This window comes from Rutilus rutilus, assembly GCF_951802725.1.
Source record: "Rutilus rutilus genome assembly, chromosome: 9".
Classification (NCBI taxonomy): Eukaryota; Metazoa; Chordata; class Actinopteri; order Cypriniformes; family Leuciscidae; genus Rutilus; species Rutilus rutilus.
Window position 1 is genome coordinate 26,140,453 of NC_140223.1, and position 24,161 is coordinate 26,164,613.

At 37.9% G+C, this 24,161-nt stretch overlaps 1 protein-coding gene across 8 annotated transcripts; it reads right to left on the reverse strand.

Annotated features, from left to right (window-relative positions):
- Window positions 1-1,580: 1,580 nt before the first annotated feature.
- Window positions 1,581-23,828, reverse strand: mag (myelin associated glycoprotein). Of its 8 annotated transcripts, none has more exons than XM_084419986.1 (13): window positions 23,740-23,828; window positions 14,371-14,471; window positions 12,954-13,101; window positions 10,157-10,226; window positions 9,568-9,936; window positions 8,533-8,829; window positions 8,172-8,429; window positions 7,727-7,987; window positions 7,010-7,318; window positions 6,826-6,925; window positions 5,239-5,341; window positions 4,214-4,267; window positions 1,581-3,879 (listed from the first exon to the last, which is right to left on the reverse strand). In XM_084419986.1, the coding sequence occupies exons 4-13, from the start codon at window positions 10,194-10,196 to the stop codon at window positions 3,718-3,720; spliced, it is 1,953 nt and encodes a 650-aa protein (XP_084276112.1). In that variant the 5' UTR covers window positions 10,197-10,226; window positions 12,954-13,101; window positions 14,371-14,471; window positions 23,740-23,828; the 3' UTR covers window positions 1,581-3,717. The 8 variants fall into 8 exon arrangements, with proteins under 8 accessions (XP_084276112.1, XP_084276113.1, XP_084276115.1 ...); XM_084419987.1 differs by having other exon boundaries at window positions 14,371-14,475; window positions 23,740-23,810; XM_084419989.1 differs by having other exon boundaries at window positions 14,371-14,459; window positions 23,740-23,783.
- Window positions 23,829-24,161: the final 333 nt, after the last annotated feature.

Here is a 24,161-nt window from a genome sequence, read left to right on the forward strand (position 1 = left end):
CCCAAATGTAACATTTGTTTTATGTCCTTTTTACTTCATGCCAGCAAAATGTTTTAGAAAAGATTTGTAATCTTTGTTAAGACTTTAATTTCAATTAAAAGTTGTGATTGTATTCAAAGGTCTTGTGTTTCAATACATTTCATGCCTTTAAAAATTATGTGTTTGTTTAGTGTTTTACTGTTAAGGATAGACGGTGTAACGCAAGTATTGTGCAACAATAGACATCACCACTGCTGAAACTGGAGACATACAGTATCAAGATCAAGAAAAACAGCACCAATCTGATCGCATTTAATACTGCTGTCACATCAGGTTTTATGAGCTCTTCAAATATTGGTGATCATTTATTTCAACATCATTTTAACAGTTCTAGAAATCTTTTTTTTTTGTTGTCTATTTTCTTTGCTATGATGCTTTTCACTGATACATTTAAAATATGTTTAGACAATGTAGAAGACAATTATTAAACTTAAGTCTGCCTGATCTCTTGCTTTGATTTTGGGTTTTCATTTCAGACCCTGATGAACCGACTAACTTCTCCATTAGCGTAGAAGACAACTTCACTGGAGAGGCTGGTTTGTGCATCAATATATTCTGTTTTTTTCACTGTCCCTCAAAGTGTCCCAGAACCCATTAGAAGTACCTGGTTCAAGGGAGATCCACAAAACCCAACTGTTGAAGTTCCTTTTAGGGCCAGATCTGCTGGACGCTTTTGTGGCGACAGAGAGTGCAGCTTTATGCTGGAAAACTTGGTTCAGGGTGAATCTGATACAGATTGAAACGGAAATGGGAACAAGGGAAATTGTATATCTTTCCTCAGACAGTAAAAAATACCGTAAAAGGTTGGTTGTGTGTTTGTATTTATGCATTTTTAACAGAGAAAGTTGCACACACATCCAGATTAATTTATAGCATTTCTGACTCCAGTAAATCATTGTTTTTAGAGCTCAACCAGAAACCAACTATAAACGTCCCACAACTCACAGCGGGAGAGAAGGCAGAGATATCCTACAAAGTTCCAGGAGATTGCATGAATCCCTTAGCAGATATTGTTTGGACAGGGATTGAGCCTGATGAAATTAGACCTGGAGTTTCTGGAGTTCCTGGCAGTGAAAAGCACTATTCAGTATTGACTTTTCATCCTGAGCCTGAACATCAATACTAAGCTCACCTGCACAGTCATTTTTCAAAAAAGCACACAGACCGAAATGGATTACTGTCGTGTTCGTTTTGCGTGATTTTGTAAGCATCAACTTTCAGGGATCTATCCACTTGAACTGCATCCGAAATTGCATACTTCCCTACGATATAGTTGGTGAAAAATAGTATGTGACAAGAGTAGTATGTCTGAATTCACAGTACCCATAAAAGAGTAAACAAAAGGTACCCGGATGACCTACTTCTTCCGGCGAGATTCTTAAGTGTGCATGTGATGAACACTTTACTATCCCATGAGGGATACACAGCCTTGGACTCACTGATGGATTATAAAAAAAAAAAAAATCTTGATACCAGTAAAATGCTTTTGGAAAAGCAGTTTCTCCAAGTATTGGCGAACATTTAAATAAAGCGAACAAGCCTTTTAAAGAAGATTGGCAACATTTGTGGCTGGAGACTTTTATTAAATAAAAAGAACGCAAGCAAAGAACATCATGTAAATTATTATTTAAATAACGATTGGAGATTTTCTGTTCTGCATTATTATGTCAATTAGGAAACAACATTACTTTGTTCATTATTATTGCCATCACACAGTCAGATACATACAAATATTCTTTACAACACTCAAAGTGAAATGCGCCCCCAAATCTTTTTGCTTACAAATAAATATCTGTGTATATATCTTCAAACATGGACTGTCTGTTACTAATTGTATATGCACATATAATGTCAATTTGTTGTGTGTGATTTTCTGCAAAATATACACCATTGTTGCACAATGTATGTTCTTGTTGTGCAGTCAAAGCTTCACAACACAGAACTATATATCATGCAGAGTATTTACATACATTGGTATCCTACCAAGGTGCATTGAATGCTTTATGAATGTAAGATGCAATTAATTTAACATCATAATGACTCATTAATATGTTAGTCAAAATGCATTTCAAGGGCTAATTGCATATACTGACCATTTAACAAACATCTATTGGACACAACCTTACCAGAGGATTACATGAGAACATAAAACATTACATTTATTTCAAGCACCTTAGGTAAAGCGATACCTTCCTATATGTTCCAAATGGTGGTTATTTCTTATTCAGTTTCAAAGGATGAGCTTCAATCATCCATTATTAAATATGACTTTCTATTGGTATCAAATGTCAGCTTGACCCTATTGGATTGCAGTGTGTACCGGGGCAGGGATGGCCATCAGGCATGATCATATACTACTTTCTACCAGATTGGCTGAATAATTAAAAGGGTGATTTTGCTCCTCAATTTATTTGGAACATATTTTAATAATCTGAATAAAAGGGCACAAAATAGTTGGGGCAAACAAAATCCAGCAACCATTCAATAAACCAGTTTTGAATTCAGTTACTGGCCTCTTTTCATTTACAAATACAAATAATTAAGATGCAGTATAAACTGAAATGAAAAAAACAGTACAAATGTAAGCCAAAATTAAGGAATACTTCACCCAAATCTGAAAATTATGGTACTTACTCACCTCCATTTTGTTCCAAATTCACATGACTTTATCTTTCCATGGAACATCAAAGTATATAAAAATCTTTATGCAGTTATTCCATACAATAGTTCAGCCATCACAAACTCCACAAATGGATGAAAAAACATCATAAAAGGCTCAATTTTAAAACCCCACAATTTTATTTCACGTTTGAGTCGTGAAAATGGCATCACATTCTTATAATGGCTTCAAAAGACTTGGAATATAGCACACAATGGTACTTTTATTACGTTTTTTTTGCCTTTTTAATGTTTGACAGATGTAGTCACTATGAACTGTTGTTGTATGGAAATAACTGAATGGAGATTCTTGCAATATGCAGTTGGAATGAAATGAGGGTGAGTGAATTTTCATTTTTTTGGGCCGAATTATCCCTTTAACAATCACTTCTGGGTATGTGATAAAAGTATCAATGTACACATAGTCTGGCTATATATTTGAGAGTATTAGTCTCTCTGGACAAACCCAGAGTTGGGGATAGTGCTTATTCTATATGTCGAGGCGCACAGAGCACCTCGTTCCCTGATGCTTTGACTTACAGCGGACACAGTGAAAAGGACCACTAGTGACTGAGTCTCTACCGAAACCATACCGATTCCCTTAAGCTTGCTTCAAACTTTGAGAAAGGCTCTACTGTAACTCTTGGGGAAAAGAACCTTCTTTTTGGAAAGAGAATCCTAAAACCTCTCATTTCTAATTGAGAGACAAATTTCTGGTATGGTTACGAACAAGAATGGGTATAAATAACCAAAAACTAATAAATATATAAAGAAACTCTATTGTATATTTTACAGGTAAGGGAAAGTGTCATTCCCAGAACCTCAGAGACGTAAGAGAGCTCAAAAACCTCGTACTCTGACAAAAATAATTGCACATTGTCCGCTAGCTCTTTAGCTGTTTCCCCTCAAAAGGCCACATTTAATATGGGTGAAATTGAAAATTTGTGGGGCATGGGGAATGATTGGGCCCTAGTGGCCACCGTGTCCCGTTTGGCCGAGGCATCAGGGAAGAATCGCGGTTCATTTGGCCTTAATTTCAGTATAGTCGCTGCCGTCACCATCAGCCCTCCTGAAGCCTCCCTCCCGGTGTCGTCCATGGAGAAACTCTAGGGCGGCGTAATTCAGCTCTTGCCTCTCCATGCCTGCCATTGGGCCCACAGATTGGTAATCACTGTCGTCTCCCTGTGAAGATAAAGTAGGAAAGATATTTAAGCCCAATTTTGGGGGGAAGAGCAGGAAAATGTTGGTAATGTCAAAATAAAAGTTCCCAACAAGACACTCAAAAGCACTCTTAGCAATTAGATGCTAAACATAATGAGTTAGCACAGCGCATGAACTATTAGCTTCCAGGCAGCAGTGTTAAAAACAGAAATAAATCTGAATTATTTATTGTCGGATTTTTTCTTTCTTTTTTTTTCTAACAAATATTCCATATTATGCTTTTATTGTTGTCTAGTGCCAGTTCATTTCACCTCCACCCATTTGTTTACATGCTCATCTTAAATTTCAGCCTTACCGTGCCTTCCTCTAGGATGGAGTTAAACTTTGAGCCCAGGAGCTCAGTCTTAAGCTATGTTAGGGGAAGAAAAAGAGACAGAGTGCAGAGAAGCAATGAAAGAGGAGAGAATAGAGGTCAGGAAATGCTCTAAGCATAGGCCACACTGGGACTCTCAGTTGTGACGCGCCATCCACACTTGGCTTTTGTAACAGTGGCTATATTCGGAATAGTATACTAGCATACTACCGTTTCTGCACAATGTATACTGTGCACAGTATGCCACTTTTTGTATACACTGACTACGCAAATGATCTACTATAGTTCATTTGCCAAAATATGCAGCATACAACACAGCACACTGTCTCCCACAATGTAATGCCTTTCACTTGAACGTCCATTTCTAGCGTGATTATTAAACAGGAGGTAATTTCAGCCATCTCTTTCTTAATTCAATTTTTGATTGGACTTACAAAAGTTAAGACATTTTAGACAAAATTGGATTACAAATGAAACTATTTATTTACAAGATGATATCTGCATGCATGCAACATAAGGTCATGTGACAATATGTGTTAGCATACGTCTGCTTGAAAAGTCTACTGTTCCATTTGCTATTCTTTCAATAGTAGTATCATAAAGTGTATACTGTGTAGTAGTAGTTTTCTAGCATACCGTTCTGAACATAGCAGATGATTTTGTCAGGTCTGTGTAACAGTATATAGCAAAACTGCACTTTTCCCCTCTTCAAATCATTCTTTAAAAACTTAGTATTGAGTATGTAGCAATCAGCAAAAATGAGTAATTATTTTTAATACGTAGTTCCTGATTGTTTTAAATGTTAATGCTAAGTGTGGAAAGCTAATTACAACTAGAGAAGAGCCAGTATATAATATCATTTGCCACATGTATGCATGGAAAAGACTATAGAATGTTGATTATTTTATTGTATTTTTATTGTGTTCGCTTTCATTTCGTATTATCACTGTGTGTGCAAGTACTGTATATGCTGTGTAGGTGATTTATTTATCATTGTTATATCTCACCACTTTTTTCCTGAGACTCTGTTTGTCCTTCTTGACTGCGCTGTAGAACATTGAGGGATTCTCCACTTTAGATCCCACGTCCTGCCCAGGGTTACCATTCTCTCTGGGGGGGGGGGTGGAGTCAGAGAATCAGACTCTGTCTCACACTCAACCACACTGTAAACTAATTGGCTAGTGGCAACACTTTAAAAGGATAGTTGAGCCAAAAAAAATTAACTTCTATCATAGTTTACTCAACCTCATGAAAAACCTGTATGACTTTCTTTCTTCAGTGGAACACAAACCAAGACATTTTGCACAATGTCTAAGCTGCTTTTTTCAATACAATTGGGGTTGAGCATCAATAATGATATGCCACAATTGATGTCAGTGATCATCAGTCATTTCATGAGGTCACACTGTCCGGTGGTCACACAGAGCTCGGAATGTGGCCCGAACCCAGAGTACTCCCCCATATCCCTGGCTGGGAAAGGAACTAGCTGAGAGTGATGAGTCGGGGTGGCGGAGGGATGCAGAAAAGACTGTCGAGGAACAAAGGCGAGTCAGCGATATATACAGGCCTTTGATCATACTGATTGGGTAGATAATTTGAACGTGCTCCTCCCGAATGTTGTCAAAAAAACATTATGTGTAACGATTCCCCAGTGTCTTTGTTCATGAACTTTTATTTTGATATTATTTTGTCTCGTATAGCCTGTGTTCAGTTCCTGTGTGTTTAGTGCCTGTTTCCTTGGTTGCCATAGTTATTTTTTTGTTTCATTGATTAGTGTCTCACCTGTTCCTCATCATCCGGTGTATTTATACCCTCAGTTATTTTCTGTTCTTGGACTTCATGCTGGTGTTTCTATGAATGGTTCCTGATATTTATAAAATGTGATTTCATAGTCAACCCTCTTTGAATCTGGATTATCAAGTCAAGCCAGTACGTGACATTGCCTGTAGGAAACTTGCAATATAATGCACAAAATCATATCGAATATTTTATGGAATATCTTCTTGTCACTTTCGGAAGTTGACAGTCCTCATTCTTTTTCATTGTATGGAAAAGATCTGTTTAGACACTCAGAAATTATTATTTTTTTGTTCCTCTGAAGAAATAAAACCATACAGTGAGTTAAAGACAATTGTAATTTTTAGGTCAACTATTCCTTTAAGCCTGGGCATCCATTTTAACACAAGGGGATCATTGCAGCCCCTAAATAAAAATGGCATTTTGCCACAGTGTCAAGTTTGGGATCATTTCATTTTGATATCCAATGGGACATTTTATTTTTTCTTGCAAAATTAGATAGGAGCAGGATGTTTGCTGCAGAGCTCAGCGGTTTTGAGGCTGAAAAGCAATGGCATGGGGCAATTGTTTTGTTAGTCTGCAGTTTCATGCACAATGTGGCATGTTTACCATCTTACCAAGCAATCAAATTGGATAATCTGTGAGTGGGTTATGGCTTGAAAACCAAATGCCAAAAAAAACAAAACAAAACTGAATATGGATGACTAGGCTTGGGTGTTTTGATACCTACAAACCCCGGTCCCAACCCACAAACTCCACCAAAATGTTCTTCTCCCAGTCTTGTGAGGGATACTCACTTTTTATTGTTATGACCCACATATCTCACAGCTGCGATGATGAAGGCGATGACCGCCACACCTCCGATAGTCCCCACTATGACGGCCATCATGTACTTTTCTGAAAGAGTGCGTAGAGTTAATTGATTATACCTCAAAATCACATTAATGATTGGACATGTGGTTTCAGTGAAAGTCTACTTACTCTCCTGCTGCAGTTCCAAGCGGATGGTCTCGGTGCCGTATATGTTGCTGATACTGCAGTGCACATGGACAGCGGTATCACCATTGTTTCCCCTTTCACCCTTGTCCTGGAGCTTGATGATGCCCGTGGACGTGTACCCATCCGAGTGCGTGTAGTAGTTGAAACGGTTGTTGGAGTTGTTGATGGTGATGTTGAGGTCAGGTAGGTGGAATTCGATCACAGGCTCAGGGTTTCCTGAGGCAATGCACACACACTGAACGCCCTCACGGACTATAGTGCACTTAGAGTCGTCAAGGAGGACAGGGGCAACTAGGAAAATTGAGAAGAAATTATCAAAAAACACATCTTTCAGTGTTGTATGACTCCAAGTTCGGTCTTGTCCGAACTGAAGTACGAGTCCAAGACCATAGTTTCAGTTTTCATTTGAATTCGGCCTGGATTCTAACTTGAATGATCTGGTCTCGACTAGTCATAGCAAATGCGGTCTTGGACTTGATATGTCCAGACTCGAATACTACAACACTGACATCTATCCTTTATTTGCTCTAAGTTCATCTATGCTCATATTGCCATCTTAAGGCTTGACCCAAGCTGAACGTAAACCAAAACCAACTTTTCTTTGGAGAAAAAATCTTTATAAACTGTCCCTGAGCATAATTACAGTCTACTGGCTCAATGTCTTTACTTAAAACTGGTCAAACTTTTACACTGACTTACATTCTACTGTAATGTTAAGTGAGCTGCTGGCCCGTCCGTGTTCATTCTCGGCTAGACAGCGGTAGACTCCATTGGCCTGCGGTGTGATCTCGTGCAGCTCAAGCACAGACCCCTCCTCAGCTGTGATGGTGCCCACCAGCTCCCCATCCTTCAGCCAGGTCAACGTGGGCATTGGATTACCCCTGCTGGTGCACTGTAGAGCAACTGAAGATCCCTCTAACGCTGTCAGAGATTCATTGACCCATGGCTCCCGTGGAGGAACTTCCAGTTTGAGAGAAAAGAAAGAAGAAAACCGGATTTCCTGATTAATGTTCGATGGATAATGGCATGCTAGCATACGGCTTATACTGCCACATGACTTATCTGTATCTAAAATCACAATTGCTTACAGCAACTTTAAGAGATTTATTTTTCAATCCACAGGAGTGCATGAACTTTTACTTACAATTTACTGCCAGATACATGGATGTGTTCATGCTGCCGTAGCCATTGTCACCAACGCAGGTGTAGACACCTTCCTCCTCCGGGGTCAGGTTGTCCAGGTGCAGTGAAGAGTTTGAGGCGGTTTCCGACATCAGCTCTTTGTCTCCAAAATACCAAGTTATCGTGGAGACTGGATTACTGTCCACATCACAGTGCAGGACCAACGAGCTTCCCTCCATCACCTCTTGAGACACGTTCACCCACACGGTTCGAGGGGCATCTACAGATTACAGGATAAGTCTGTAAATGTTGTCTGAGAAAATGATGCATCGGTTTTGATGAAAGTTAAGCAGCTAAACGTTTAATAAAATGGTGGAACTTACACTTGATGTCTAGAGAAATGAGGCGTTCATAGACGAAGGTGGTGTTTGGGTAGTGGACCCGGCAACCCAGCAGCTGGCCGTTGTGCATGGGTTTGGGTGTGAAGGTGAGGGTGCTGGACAGTACAGCAGTGTTGCTCTCCTCAACAGTGTCAGGGGTGAAAACGGGGTCGGGCAGGTAGTCCGTGTACATCCAGTGGATCTCTGGACTCATGTCTGGACAATTGTCTGGGACATAACAGGTCAAGTCCAGGCTTAAGTCACTAACAATCTCCTCTGGAACATCGATGTTGGGCTGATCTAGAGCAGGGAGAGACATACAAGTCAATATGAAATCAAAATAGACCTGTTTATTTGATACTTTAAACAAGGCAAATAATCATTTATGTATGGAATTAGCAAACCTGCATTTAGGTCTGGTTCCATTCTTCTATACAACACCCACTTTTAACAGTACAAAGTCTCGCCCTACATTTTTACTCATTAAATATGCTGTTTGATCCAGAAATACATCTTATTACAAAAGTAAAATTGGTTGTGGCTGAAAATGCTGTTTCATGTCGACTTCAAATGCTAGAACAACAATGTTTCAGTAACCACACTGAAAAAAACGTGTATCTTAGTGTAACTTTTCAGTAAAATATCTAAAAACCCTTCAAATTAATTTAATAAACTTAAGAAGCAAAAAGTCTTACAGTGTAGTAAGACAAAATACACTTATGTTCATATACCATTTATGAAAACAAGAGATGTCAAAGTCGTCCAAAACAACATTGGACAAAAACATTTTTTCAGAAACATTTTTCAAAACATCCTCTTACAGGTTTGGAATTACATGAGGGTGAGTAAATTATCACAAATGTTTAACTTTTGGTTGACCTATTCCTTTAATCTTAATCTTATGCAGTGTTGCTTCTCAAGTAAATTTGCATTGTTTTAAGGATTTGGGGATACTATTACTGGAGGACATAAACCTTACTTAAAAAGGTATAATTCAATAATGTTTGTTTTTCTTCATACTCTGGCTTGCATACTTACTCAACACCTGTAGATTTGTGAAGTCAGGAAAAGTGTAGATGTTCGCTCCGCCCAGGTCTGCACGGAAGTAATACCTCCCAGAAAGTTCCTCGCCGACTTTATTTAACATAAGTGTGCAGTTTTTTTGTGTCAGGTCGCCCAGTAGCCTGCTCCGTCCCTTATAACTCTCGTGAACAATATCTGTGCGTGACTTATACACCACTGGGGGGAAAAGCTGGGGGTAGGGGTGGCCAAAATACCAGATCCCGTGGACCCCCCTGTAAGGCCTGATACCAGAGGGGTATGTGAATGAACAAGGTATAACCACACAGGAGTTTGTCATGGCTGAAATGTCTCTGGGCATCCACACATTCCACTGAGCACTAACATCTGTCCAGAGAAAGAGAGAAGAGTGCAAGAAATGTAGTTAAAATAATCTAATCTTTTAACACTAATAAAAAAGTATGATTGTATTATTATATCTTTTTTTGGGGGGATGTGTACTATAGTGATAGCATGTTTTTGGACATGCACCATAGTATCTTAACATTAACAGAACGTACCACAGTAATAGCATGTTTGATTCAGAACATTCAGAACGAGTTCTTACCTTTTAGAAAAAGCAGCAACAGCAGCTCCAAGCCCTTCATGGTCTCAGTTTAAATCTGGACCATAAACCTCTGTTACAAAACCAGCACATGCATCAGCAAGACAAACAGACATCTACTAATACAACTGAGCTTGTAGCGCTCTCATTTTTGTAGTTTCACTCTAAAAGATATTATGAAGAAAATATGCTGTTTAAATCACAAATTTAGGTTGTGTAAGGGTTTTATTTATTTATCTGTTGTCATTTTTATCATTCATAAAACAGAACAGATGGGGTCAAAAGCGGTGAAGATTCAGGATGACAGAGCCTTCTTGTAAAAAAAAAAAAAATAGAAAAATGTGTTGTCTGTAAGTTTTATAGAACACAGTTCACAAGTTTATCTTGTTGTTTTGGCCATATTTCACCCCACAATCAAGAGGGGGGTAAAATAATTTTAGAGAAAATTTCATCCCATTTTTAGGTCAAATAATATATAATTGTTGTACTGCTTTTAATGTATGCTGATGTAAAAAAAAAAAAAAAAAAAAAAAAAATTTTTTAAGAATAACAATCGCCTTTAAGAATAATCAAAAACATCAAAATATGTATACAAATATATGCAGAATTACAGTAATGGAAATTTGAAGAATATGGAAAAATATGAAAAAGCAAAAAAGAACTAGGCTTTGTTTTCTTTATGCAAAATATAATATTTGTTCCCTTTTTTTACATTTATATTAGGGTGAAATGTGACCGTAACGTGTTTATGTGGGATTCGCCCTATAAATAAAGGATAGCTGGCCTATTCGGTATAGGCTACATCTTTCGACGAATAGTAGGCCTAGCCCATTAACCCAATAGTATCTAGCTCTGTGTTTTGTTACTTTCGATAAGAAACAAAGTCTCATGTCTCAAATTTTGTCCATTTTATCACGAAATTCAAACAATAAATGATGTTTTGACGCTGTTTGTAGTGGCGTGACAGATCATTATAAACGTATTATATCTAGTGTAATCGTGTTTCAAGGGCGGAAAGACATCAGTAAAACAACAACGTAACATTTACCTCAGGCAAGTCATTCAGTGTCCACAGCTTGTTAATCAGCAAGAGAAATGAACTATTTTACTAAATAGATGCACTATATTAGCCTATATAGTCTATTCATTATATTTTAATGAACCTGTCTTGATTATTTAATGTATATGTGTAATGTATGTTTTAATAAATTTGTCATGAAAAACTTTACTATTAGTTTACAGCGTAAGCAGAGATAGAACATTTTAATTATAATTGAATTTATTTAAAGACAGAGACACAATTTGTTCAGTAAACCAGTTTAATAAAAAATAAAAACTATTTTGTTTAGTTTTCTCCCTCCTGCTGTACCGAACCATGACTTCAAAACCGAGGTACGTACCTAACTGTCGTTTTTGTGTATGTTACACCCCAAATATATATATGTGTGTGTGTGTATATAGGCTAGATAGATATATAGATAGATAGATAGAGCCTAGATACACATATATAAAATATTGCTTATTTCTATTTTGTTCACTTATATGGGAGGCCGGATGGGACGAAACACATTGAAACACTTGCGCGTTCACTTTAGACTTGTACAGACATTTGAAACACTTGCAAAACACACTGAAACACTTGCGACACACACTGAAACATTTGTGAAACACACTGAAACACTTGCGACACACACTGAAACACTTGCAACACACACTGAAACACTTGCGAAACACACGGAAACACTTGCGAAACACACGGAAACACTTGCGACACACACTGAAACACTTGCGAAACACACGCGAAACACACGGAAACACTTGCGACACACACTGAAACACTTGCGACACACACTGAAACACTTGCGAAACACACGCGAAACACACGGAAACACTTGCGACACACACTGAAACACTTGTGTGTTCATTTAATTACACGTTCCTCATATTAAGCCCTTGATTCAGGGAACAGGGAAATATTTTACCACTCCAAACGCCATCTTCATTAAAAAAATATTTTGTTTATTAAACGCAAAGTTTTTCATTTCAAAAGCATTTCTAAATTCAGTTCATATTTCCAACAACGAAACTCAGAACCATTCCCCTGCCCATAAGCGGTGATATAGTCTACATAAATAAGTTCATAAATAAAAATATAAAAATGCACATATTAATAATAATAATAATATAAACAAATACAACACTTAGCCTATTACAGATAAACACCCAACACTGGTTTCAGTTTTGCTTTAAATAAATTAGTTTAGGCTTTAAAAGAAATATTGTTTGTGGGCTAATTAATTCTACAATAATGTATGTTTATTTTATAGGCTACTTAGCCTATATTTTTCATTTTTGTTTTGCATTGAATACCATTTAAAGGATTTGTTGTGGAAACCGCTATCCCATCCTCTAATAGAAAGCAACGTTAAGCATTTTCTTTATAATAACGGGTTTCCATGGGAGGAAAACGCTTAACGTGTAATTAAATGCGTTTTATTCTGGACCCATCTGCTTTTATGTACATAGTATGGTTTATTAATAAGGTGTGTACAGAATTTGATCTTTTAATATCACTGTCTCTTTAGCCACGTTAATAGTTTTTCACGTTAAGCGAACGTATGATAAATATATTCAAATGTATTCGAATGTAGAAGTGTTGCAAGTGTTTCAGTGTGTTTCGCAGGTGTTTCAGTGTGTGTCGCAAGTGTTTCAGTGTGTTTCGTCCCATCCGGCCTCCCATACACTTAGCCTATGTAATAACTATTTGTGTTTGTTTTCAGGAAAACATTTCGGGCAATACCTTGAACTGCTGGCAGAGTGCGCTGAACCCGCGACCAACTTTAATTCCCCTCTCCAACGGTGTATCCTACTAGCCGCTGCTGTTCTTCCCTCACAAACAAGGGGGCGTTCTCTCACAGCACATCAACTCAGCTTCCCTTCTGATTTGTCTTAAAACAACAACAAAAAATGACATCAGTATCAAGAAGCAGCATTATCTCTGCTCTTAACCCACACAGACACACACTCTCACTCACGCACACGGTACAGGGCCGCAGTGTGTGGGAGAGGAGAATTGCTCATTATGAGTGTACGACGTCAGCCCTTACGTGTTTGGCAGGCATACAGACATCACTGTTCATGATTTGACACATCATCCATAGCACAATCATCCACGCTTACACAGCGTCACCCAGCTGCCCTTGTTAACTTTATTCACGCACACCGCTTGCGTGTCAGCGTTGTGTTTACACACACGCGTGCATCTCCTCAAGACTTTAGGGCAGATGGAGAGTACAGATGGTGGCTGATAAATGGATTGTTCTTGAAATCTCGAAGATTATTATGAACAGAAGATTCCCCTGATAGCTCACGAGTTTGACGCAGTTATTGAACGAATAAACTTTGCGAGATGACAGAGGCTCTTAATATGTAAAAACAGTCAAGAATGTTGACAAATGCCCCAAATACAGCCTACATTTACAGTATATTCCTAGCAACTAGTTGCCATCCCTTCACAGTAATTTTTTCAGTAGTAGTTTATTTTAATTAATAGAATAATAATACAAATAAATAATTTGAACTAAATATTTGATTAAATGATTAATAGCTGTGGGCTGCCACGTAATTCCAACCTGACAAGACTTGTTCATGTGAAACACAAATAACCATGTCCCTACAGTGCTTTGGACCCCATTGACTTTCAGTGCATGGACAAAAACAGATGATTGAATATTCTTTAAAATGACTTATTTTAAGTCATTAAATAAGGCCTGGCTTTTAAAATTACATATTTGACAAAACTGGTAAAAAAAAAAAAAAAAAAAAGGTCTTATATACCCAGAAATATTGTACAAAAAAAACAAACAAAAAAACAGTATTTTATTGTAATGAATGTTGAATCTTGTCAATCCTGGCAATATTTTACTGAACATATTGTAACAATTGAAACCCTACAGAAATGTCTCATTAAACAAACATCCCTAGCAGCCTTTTTATTCTTGTTAATCATAACGAATAATTACAGTGACACCAGCTGTTCCAGAAAAACAGAACTAATTTATATGCCCATCACACAAGATCTAAGAGGCAGCAAACTGCTGTTGCTTGGAGCTGAAACCCCTGGTAGCACGCGTTTGAAAGCATGAAGCAATTCCCAAGCCAAACAAACGGACCATTCATACTCCACAAACAAGCCTTGCACCATCCAGGACACTTGCCTCATTCCAGATCCAGATTCCACTCTTGGGCTCTCCTGAAGGGGAAGAACTGGTCTCTCTGCTCCTGGTTCTGGTTCTTCAAAGTCCTCCTGCTCTTCGTCCTTCCTCAGAGGTGCAGGAATGGTGGGAATAGACAAAGAGGGAGGGCAATAGAGATAGACAGATAGGGGAGTGGAGAGGATAGAGACTTTTAGCTGTAAGCTGGGCAAATGTGTGCCGTGGGCAGCCTTGAATATGCAGACATTTCCCTCAGTGCATTCTTCTTTTCTAGCCCACATCGTACATTCCTCTCCATGACATCTCTCCTTTCTACCCTGGTCAACCCCTCTTGTTCCAGCCTGTCTGGGTAACACTGTTCCTCGTGGTTTTCAAGTATACTTCTGCTAAGGGTCATGAGTTGGAGGACCCACTATATCCTGCAAATCTGCTGAAATTCATCTTTGATGCATGACTCACCTTATTAACTTAATCTGTGAAATATGTTTGCCTCAATTGTGGTTCATTTTAACTAAACATGAAATCATAATGGACCCTATTTCATTTTTAATGCGCATTCCTTGTCTTATTATGAATGATTCAACAGTGCATGTTATTGCCAAAAAAAAAAAACACACAAAAAAACGTCTTTGTAATCTTTCATCAAAATATAATGGATTACTCTTCCTCTGAATCAACATCACTTACACAAGTTGTTTTAGGAAACTTACATTTAGTCGAATTAAATTGACCAAAAATGTTTCTAATTTTTTTCTTTTTCAAATAAATTGTTCTTTTGAACTTTCTATTTATCAAAGAATCCTGAACAAAATGTATCACAATTTCCACAAAAATATTAAGCAGTACTGTTTCCACCATTGATAATAATAATAATAAATGTTTTTTGAGCAGCAAATCAGCATATTAGAATGATTTCTGAAGAATCGTGTGACACTGAAAACTGGAGTAATGATGCTGAAAATTCAGCTTTGACATCACAGGAATAAATATCATTTTAAAATCGATTAAAATTGAAACAGGTATTTCTAGTTGGTTTCTAGATGTTAAATTACAGGTCAAAGTTAAAGGAGCCCACCTCCGACTTCTCTATAGCATTCTGGACTCTATTTGTTGCATGGAATTCTTCAACAGTGGATGTCTGGGATTTTTTGGTCATAGAATTTGTTAGCTAAATTTTGTTTGTCAATACTGCAAATCAAAATACTATTTATGACGGACAGTTGCCATAGGGACTCCCATAGTTAATGGAAGGGGGTGTGTGGAATAAATACACAACAGGGAGCCTGTGTGAAATCAAGACGTACGACATGCCACAGCACCCCACACACATGCTATGACACGCGCACCGTAACGCACCACCTTCCCACCAACACACACAAATGAATAGTGTAGCACATGCCAACACACTCACATTGCGATGTGTGCATTACATCATTAAAGCTGCTAAATGACCTTTCTATTTTTCTGCATCCTTCACTCAATGTAAAGTTTGTGTTTGAGTCTTTGTGTAAGCGAGTGAGCAATCCATCTGATAGTAAAGAGCAGTATTTATCCAAAAACAATGTGATACTGGAACCATGCTGTACTGTCTCGTACTTCTAATGGGCTGCTTAAGTGGGTGTCGGAAACGGCTATCAGCCAATGCAGCTTAGACAAAAAAAAAAGGAAATCCTGTATTTTTCCTCATTCAGAATGACTATACACAAAAATATTAATAATAATAATAATAATAATGTGTTCCTTGATTTCATTGTGCGACAGTCAATCGCTGTTTGAATGAGAAGTGCCGAAAACGGTATACCTGTCGCGCAATTATCCGTGACTTCCTAGCAAGCAATTTTGCGTTCAAAAGACGTCTAATAGGCGTCCAAACACAGACCATGTCTAACATGTGGCTAAAACAAGGCAAAATTTGGGCTGTCAGTTCAAATTTAATAGACGTTTAACCATAGCCTAAGAACAGACTATAATAGTTAATTGAGACTGAAACGACGGCTATTGTTTGCTGGGATCACTTATAAAAAAAGATTTTTTTCGGTGTAAAAATAGATAAATCTAAAACGAATGTTTACGAGCAAACATGTTGAAGATTAACCAATGATTTATTAAATGATAATTCAGCATAGTGAAGCCTCTCCTTCATTGACATCCATAGAAAACAGCCTCTTGTCTCCTCCTCTGTGTACCGCACTGTTAACAGGCGTTACAATTTTTTTTGCTAACCTTGGAGGCTTGTATATAATATACGGAGAAGAAACCCATCTCTGGAACATTTAAAGGTGCATTCAGTATATTGCATTGTGTAATATGAACTGGAAACTGACACCTAGTGGTGTGGATGTAGCACTAGGCAAAACACTTTTTGTAATACTGGTTGAAACTCTCTTTACTTTTCTGTTAGCTTCAATCTGAATATGTTGTCCTAACAACACACCTCCACGCACCCGCTCTTGCTGACATCACACGTCATCAAGGCTATACAGAGTTGTAGACAGACCTCAGTCACCGAACGCCACAGACAAAACAGCAGCAGCCTTTTACAGTTCCTCCTGAACCAAAACAGCTATGCTGCATTCACGCCACGTCGTAACCATAACTACGAGATGGCAACCCGTGACGTCCTACCCCGAGCTGTACAGATTTATGCCTTTCTATGTCAACATTGTCAATACTGAAATTAATCTGCAGCAGTCTGTTGATACAAGTAAGAAGAGCTCTGTAAGTTGTTTACATTCATTATTATTGTAATGTTATGTGCTTTCTCGTCTCGTGACGCTTTGCAGACTCTGCTGTGTGTTCATGTGTTTTGAAGGAGGCGTGACTTTGGAGACGCTCTGACGCTTCAAAGCTAGCTTGCTAACCTCTCCGAAATTGCCTACCCTAGCTTTAAATTATTCCACAACCAAAAGAGTCCAAAAACAGGGAGGTTACAGAAGAAAAGCAAATATTATTCAGCAGGTCATGTGATCTCAAAATGGCCGCCCCCATGAGGCAACCTACGCCATGTAAAATTAAACTCTACTGATTTGACTGGAGGCTTTATCAAATCATTTTAAACATTGGTAATGCATAATTGAGGTAATTAACAATTCATTGAGTGCAATTTATGTTTAAATTGGGGAAAATTACTGACTAACCCTTGAAACATTGCTATGTTAGTGCACATCTTTCAGTCGGTTCTGTATAAATGTGCACCTTGTGCTATAGATCTCTTCAGAACAGGTCTGTTCGCAGCATGCTTTGCTGTCCGCCTGTGACGCGCCCTGCGTCCATACGCCTGGGCACCCTCTAAATTTACCAGAGGAGCAGATGGTGGTAAAAAAACATGACTGCTGGCCCTCCCACACTGTTTGCTGTATAAGCGACTAAGACTGAGAGTGTTTATGAATGTGCACTTAGTAGGGCATATTATCCGCGGCTTGCATAATTTCGGTAGGAGGGATTACAAATGGCTGTGACTCAAAATACACAGCATACAAAGATAAAACTACCAGCATCATCAACATGGAGTAACAACTTTGGGGTGATTAATAAATCCCAAATGTTGGCAAATCTCAGAAAAGAACTCACACAGCTTGTAAATTAGCAAGGCAATAATGGATAAGCGGCTAATGTGAGCAGCAATCCATCAATGAGTCAGACTGTAAACATCGCTCAGATTCAAAATGATCTGATCCGGGCATGTGTAAAGTTTCATGAAGCAGCCCACCCACAACCGGGACCCACAAGAACACTGCCAGGACGGGGGATTCTAATTGTCAAAATGTCTAAAGTGTGAAACAATATCCTGTTGCGTTATTACATTTCTCTGAATCAGTCAGAATTGCTTCAATCCACAGAATATACAAAAATGGGAAGATCCTCTATTCAAGAATAGAGAAATATGCATTTAATTTATAATGTTTACATATATTTATTTATAATAATAATATCAGCTTTACTTTTTGTTTTATTTTAAAATGTACTAAAACTATACTATCCTAAACCTAAAAATGTTCTATATATATATACACACACACACACACATATTCTATCAACTAAGTTAATAGAAGAATATATTAATATATTAAGATGTACTCTTGCACATATGAACATAACAATTATGCTTTCTAGGCTGAAATATTCCACAGCCTGCTATATTCATCATTCCATAGGGGCAGATGGCGGTCTCAGTAGTCTACCTTCACTACATAGCAGCTTCCTGTCCACATTTCAGACTGTGAAGACAGAGGCCTGGGTCCAATTTAGTAAAGCTAGGCCCGTCCCACCCTCTAGGGGGAGAATCCATGCGAATCCACTGAAGTTACTCCTCATTTTTAAAACCGTTTTTGATTCCCTGTGACAAATTACTCAGTACCCAGAAAATCTGTTCGGAACAACTGGATGATAGAGAGGGTTTAAAACTGTATGGAATTGATTATTGAGCTATGAGGCATGACACTATGCAACAGGCTTTACTCAGAACAATGCCTAATGGGAGCATCTTGAACTGCTTGGTGTTCCCATGATTTCATTATTTGGGGGTCATTGGCATCAAAAAGTTGACCGATAGCTTACTGATGGGCCTCTCCATAAAAATGCCCCATGTTGCAATGACCCTGTTAACAATAACTGCACGCAACACTAACCAAAATTCAGCTCTGCTAAAATTATCAGCGCCAATGATTACAAACAAATGCTGCTGTTCTATAGCAGAAAAATGTTTATGAGTAATCCGGAACAGATCCAGCATCCCGCCACTCTGCCGCTAACCTAAAGTGGGATGTGATGAAGCCCCACAATGTTGTTCCAGTGAGTGATTGAGGAGTTTGGCAGGAGTATGTTGGCACTGCATGACACATATCCATGCATGGCTGAACCACCATTCCCTTCCCTTCTGTACCTGAACATCTCTCTCTCTTTAAATCCTTTTCTTTTTTATCTCATTCTCGTGACAATGTCTTTGAAATATTCTCAGTCCAATACATTTACTGACAACAACGGCATGAAAAACACATTTAGTTACTTAACTAACAACCAACAGCAGCAAAGATCAGCCTCGATTCACTTCTCTAGTTTTCTTATACATCCAATACACTCTTATAAACTTATCTGCGCAGCCAAACACATTTGAAATATATAAAAGTATAAACAACCCTAATGTAACCCTTAATGTAATTAATCAATAAACATGGCATTAAAAATGACCTAATCCATATAAAAATGCATCAAGACTCACCAGTCACAAGGTTCCAGACCTCCTCGGCTGGAATCAAGCATTAATCAGCAGAGAAAAACCGTAGCATGACAAACACTCACAATGACATGCACACATACGGATGGAGGCCTCTCTTGCCACCTTCTGTACCAGGCGGGGCGGGCAGGAGGAGGAGGTGGGCTCGTTTCTCTCCTCCTTTCAACTCCTCCGTTCTATATGAAAATGTCAGAGGCTCAGAGCAGGGAGCATTGTTCCATCCACTCAGGCCATTCATAAACAGACACCCACTCTACTCAACCCACAATGCACTGCACTGTTCCTCCCGGCCCAGAGCACATGGATGTGGCAGCGCTCAGAACTTAGGTCAATCCAACCAAGAATCAAGATGCCCCCGCACACTCGTATGCATCATTTACACTGGGTGACATGAGAGGAATGCAAGCATTTTCATTAGACAGCTGCATGGAGTGAGAGAACAGAAAAAAAAAGAGAGAGAGCGAGAGAAAATGCCCTTAAAGATAATAAAGGTTCTTCAGAGGTTATTTTGAAGCACATTATGTTCAACAAAAAGCTCTATTCTTATCAAGAATCGGTTTTCGCTTTTCATTTAGCATGGACACAGAAAACCGATTTTACAACAAAGTTATAGAAGAACAAAGTTTTTATTTGCATCTGTTTCCATGAAGATTCTTTATAACATCCACTCTCTTAAAATGAAAGATTATTTAATGGCATCGATGGTTCCATGAAGAACACTGTAAAAAAGCTACAAATTTTTTTTAAGTACAATCAACTTGGATGTTTAAGTAATTTCAACTTAAATTACATTAACTTTAAAAAATGAACTGAATCTTGTATAACTTATAAAAAAAGTTGAAAATTGCATAACTTATCAAACTTATTTTGATGAGTTAAAGCAATGTAAAAACATGTTGTCATAACTTATTGATCATATCATTTTTTTTTTTTACAGTGAGCCTTTAACATCCATGCAACCTTTCCATTGCACAAGGGGTGCTTCAGATTATTGTTCTCAATAAGAAGTGAAGAACCAACTTTGACGTTCTTGAGGTCATATTTTAAGCTATTCTAATTAACATATTGGCTAATAAGTTCTTTAAAGCAACAGTGCATAGATGGTTTTCTAAAGAACTAGAAAATTAAAACTTCTTTGTGGAATTTCAAAGATTTTTCAATGGAATCTGGCTTTACAAACTTCTTGGTTCTAACAGGAACCTTGATTTTTAAGAGTGTGTGGGACACAAAGACGTCTCTATGCCAAAACACTAACCACTGCACATTACCAAAAATCTTGAAAAAGAAATGTAAAATCTAACGTAACAGAAACAAACACAACTGAGGTGCCACTAAGGGCTAACTGGCTAAAGACATAAAGACTTATTCCAGTTACAACACACCGCACCAGATAAATAAGTCAATCAGCATAGACGTAAATGCTACAGAGCCTCGACAAACACTACACGGACACACTCCTGCCCCTTGTGCTTCTGTACATAGTGCCTATTGTTTAGGCCGTCCCGGGGAGAGAACAGAACGGCCAGGCTGGAGCCTGACACCACACAACACAACACAGGGAAGTCGATGCGCACAGCTAATTGTCTAAAAAATCACAACAATCACCCATTGACTCTTCCCATTTCACTGCCTTTCTCTCGTGGATGTTACAGTCATAATTAAGCACTAATGTATGGGAGGCTGTACTGTACTGTCAGCAGTCACGATTAACAGGCGTAAGCTTGAACACACAACGGCGGTTACTGCATAATCATTTTTAAATATAAAAAATAACATAAATATATATTTTATTATTAAATTAAGCAACATCCTCCTGCTAGAACCTCAACAGGGGGTTACTACTAATTTCATTAAAGAATATTACATTAAATGTAATAATAAATTAATTAAGTCAAGCAGCTAAACATTTAATTGTTTAATTAATTTATTCATTAAATTATTATATAAAAAAATATAAATAAAATGCTTACATTAATATAGGCTATAGGCTATACAATATATATATAGAGAGAGAGAGAGAGAGAGAGAGAGAGGGAGAGAGAGAGAGAGAAATAATTATGTAGGCTATCTTAACCAGTGAAATGCATTATTATACTAATAAACATTTTTATATGGTATAGATAGATATTGATATCTATTCATTATATACCTATAACATTATTAATATTAATACGCATTAAAGCATTGTAGATCCATCCCACTGACCCTGCCTATACAACCACCGCCTCTCTCTTCTCAACAGGGTGCTCTTATACCCACATGAGTCAGGCTTTTCCCCATTAGTGCTGCATCTATGATCATACTCCACTATACCAGTCACACACACACACACACACACAGGCCTACAGCAGACCCATGAGGTCAGCGTGCCTGGAGGACTGAGCTCTTGCCCTGCTGTAGATATGGGGTGAGGGCGCTCAGCGCTAGGACAAAAAAGGATCCATTGTCCTCCTTTTGTCTTTGGGAAGACAGACAGTATAGATGGTTTGTGGCACAACGGAAAGGTATGAGGAGAACGGGACACGAGGAGTCATGGAACAGGGTGACTCTGATGGTAATTAATGACTCCTGTCTGAAACAGGGTCAGAATAACAGACCTAAAACCACTGTCCAGCAAAGACAAGGACGGCAGATAAAGATGAGTATTTTTTTTACTCGGATCAACAGAAAAAAACACAGCAGGAAATAATGACTATATATACTGTTGAGTAACTGACAGATTGTCATAATCTGCATATTTTCAACTGAGAAAAAAAACAGTGTGTTGACAACCAAGACTGGTCTAAAATGAATAAAAATAGATGCATTTTGTAACATTATTCCATGGAATTATTCACAATGCTCATTGTGGATAAGCGCAGTGACTTGAAACATATTTAAGCCACACTTAAAAAAAAAAGATGTCATTGCATGAGATAAAATATATCAAACCAAGTGTCACTTTTAGCCAAAAGGTAAGATTTTAGTGGATTTATGGGCCAAAAGCTGAAAAATGCTGCATTCGGAAGATGCATTCCAAAGCAGGAAAGCATCAAGGCCCGTCCGAATCCAATGTTAGCTTCACTTCCTGTCTCCTGAGATACAAAGTCATTGTCTGATTGGGCAACAAGTCAGCTGCCTAAGTTTTTGGACGCAGCCATGAAGTCAGTTCTCCTCACATTCACACAGGTGTCCCAACCAGCAGAGTAACCAGGTGTAGAGAATCACATCAATGATGAACACTATGTTAAAACCCTAACAAACTTATTTTTGTTAGATGTTTTCCTTGAAAAGTGTGTTTGTGCCATCTATCTTTTAAGTAAATGACATTTGGTTAGACATTTTGTTATATGCTACAACGACAAGTCTGAGTTTAGCATCAAAATATGTTTTGGGACTAAAATGACCAAAGCAAATGCTGTTTAATAAAGTGTAATTTACTGAACTGAAGTGCACAAACAAACACATTAACTATAAACTGACAATCAGGCAGCTGGCACTGAATAATAGGTCATACAGTTAATATTGTGCACTTGGACAAGTGCAAATGCCAGATGACAGCACACTTCACATCTCCAAAAACTATAGGACATTCATCCACAGTGGGGTTTGATTCACTGGCACGGAACCAAGAGAGGAACTGGCCAACATAATAATCACTCTAGAGAAAATAAATCACTTTGTTAGGCACTGACTTGTGTTGTATGACCAAAAACAATGCATTTCACTGGTTAGGATGCATGATTATTTCTGCCTTGGCTATCTCCAGTGCCATATATCTACAGTGCCATCACATTTGATGCTGTGATATACTGTACAGCAACAATAACCAAACAACTGAGAAGCTTTACTGTTAAAAAAGTTAAATGATAAAGTAATGTTTATCACTTAGTTGTCTATAAAACTACTTGCGCACAATATATATATATATATATATATATATATATAAATATAAAAAAAGTCTGATAAGTAAATTAAATTAAATAAATGTATTAATAGAATAAAAAAATAAAAAAGTTAAATTAGAAATAAAAGAAATAAAATCTAAATTTAATTTTCACTCAAAATAAATGGACTTTCCAAATAAACATTTCTTAACCTCACGTATGTGTCGCCTGGCATATCATGCATGGTTGCTGGCTTATAAAGATCAGCCTTACCTTATCAGATGGTCTTCACTGTAAACAGGCAGACAGAATGCCGATGAACTCGAGCGATTCCCGTCTCTTTTCCAATTGCATCTCAATCCCTCCCACCCTGCCTCTCTCTCTCTCTCTCTCTCTCTGCCACCCCTCACTATCTGATGGCATGTGCCACTGACACATGATTGTTATTGTGGTTTTACATTAGCACTCTGATTAATGCTTTGATTTCACAAACAGAAAAACATTACCGCACCAAACCGAATCTCTACAAATGTTACTGCATTTAAAAAAAAAAGAGACTGGACACAAACATACCTCAAGTCTTTGTTGTTTTGTATTTCTCCATACATTTTCAACTGGATTTGATTAATCTTCTCATGTAGTGTTACACTCAACTCTGCAATGTAATTGTTATAGCAAACCATATATTACTCAGA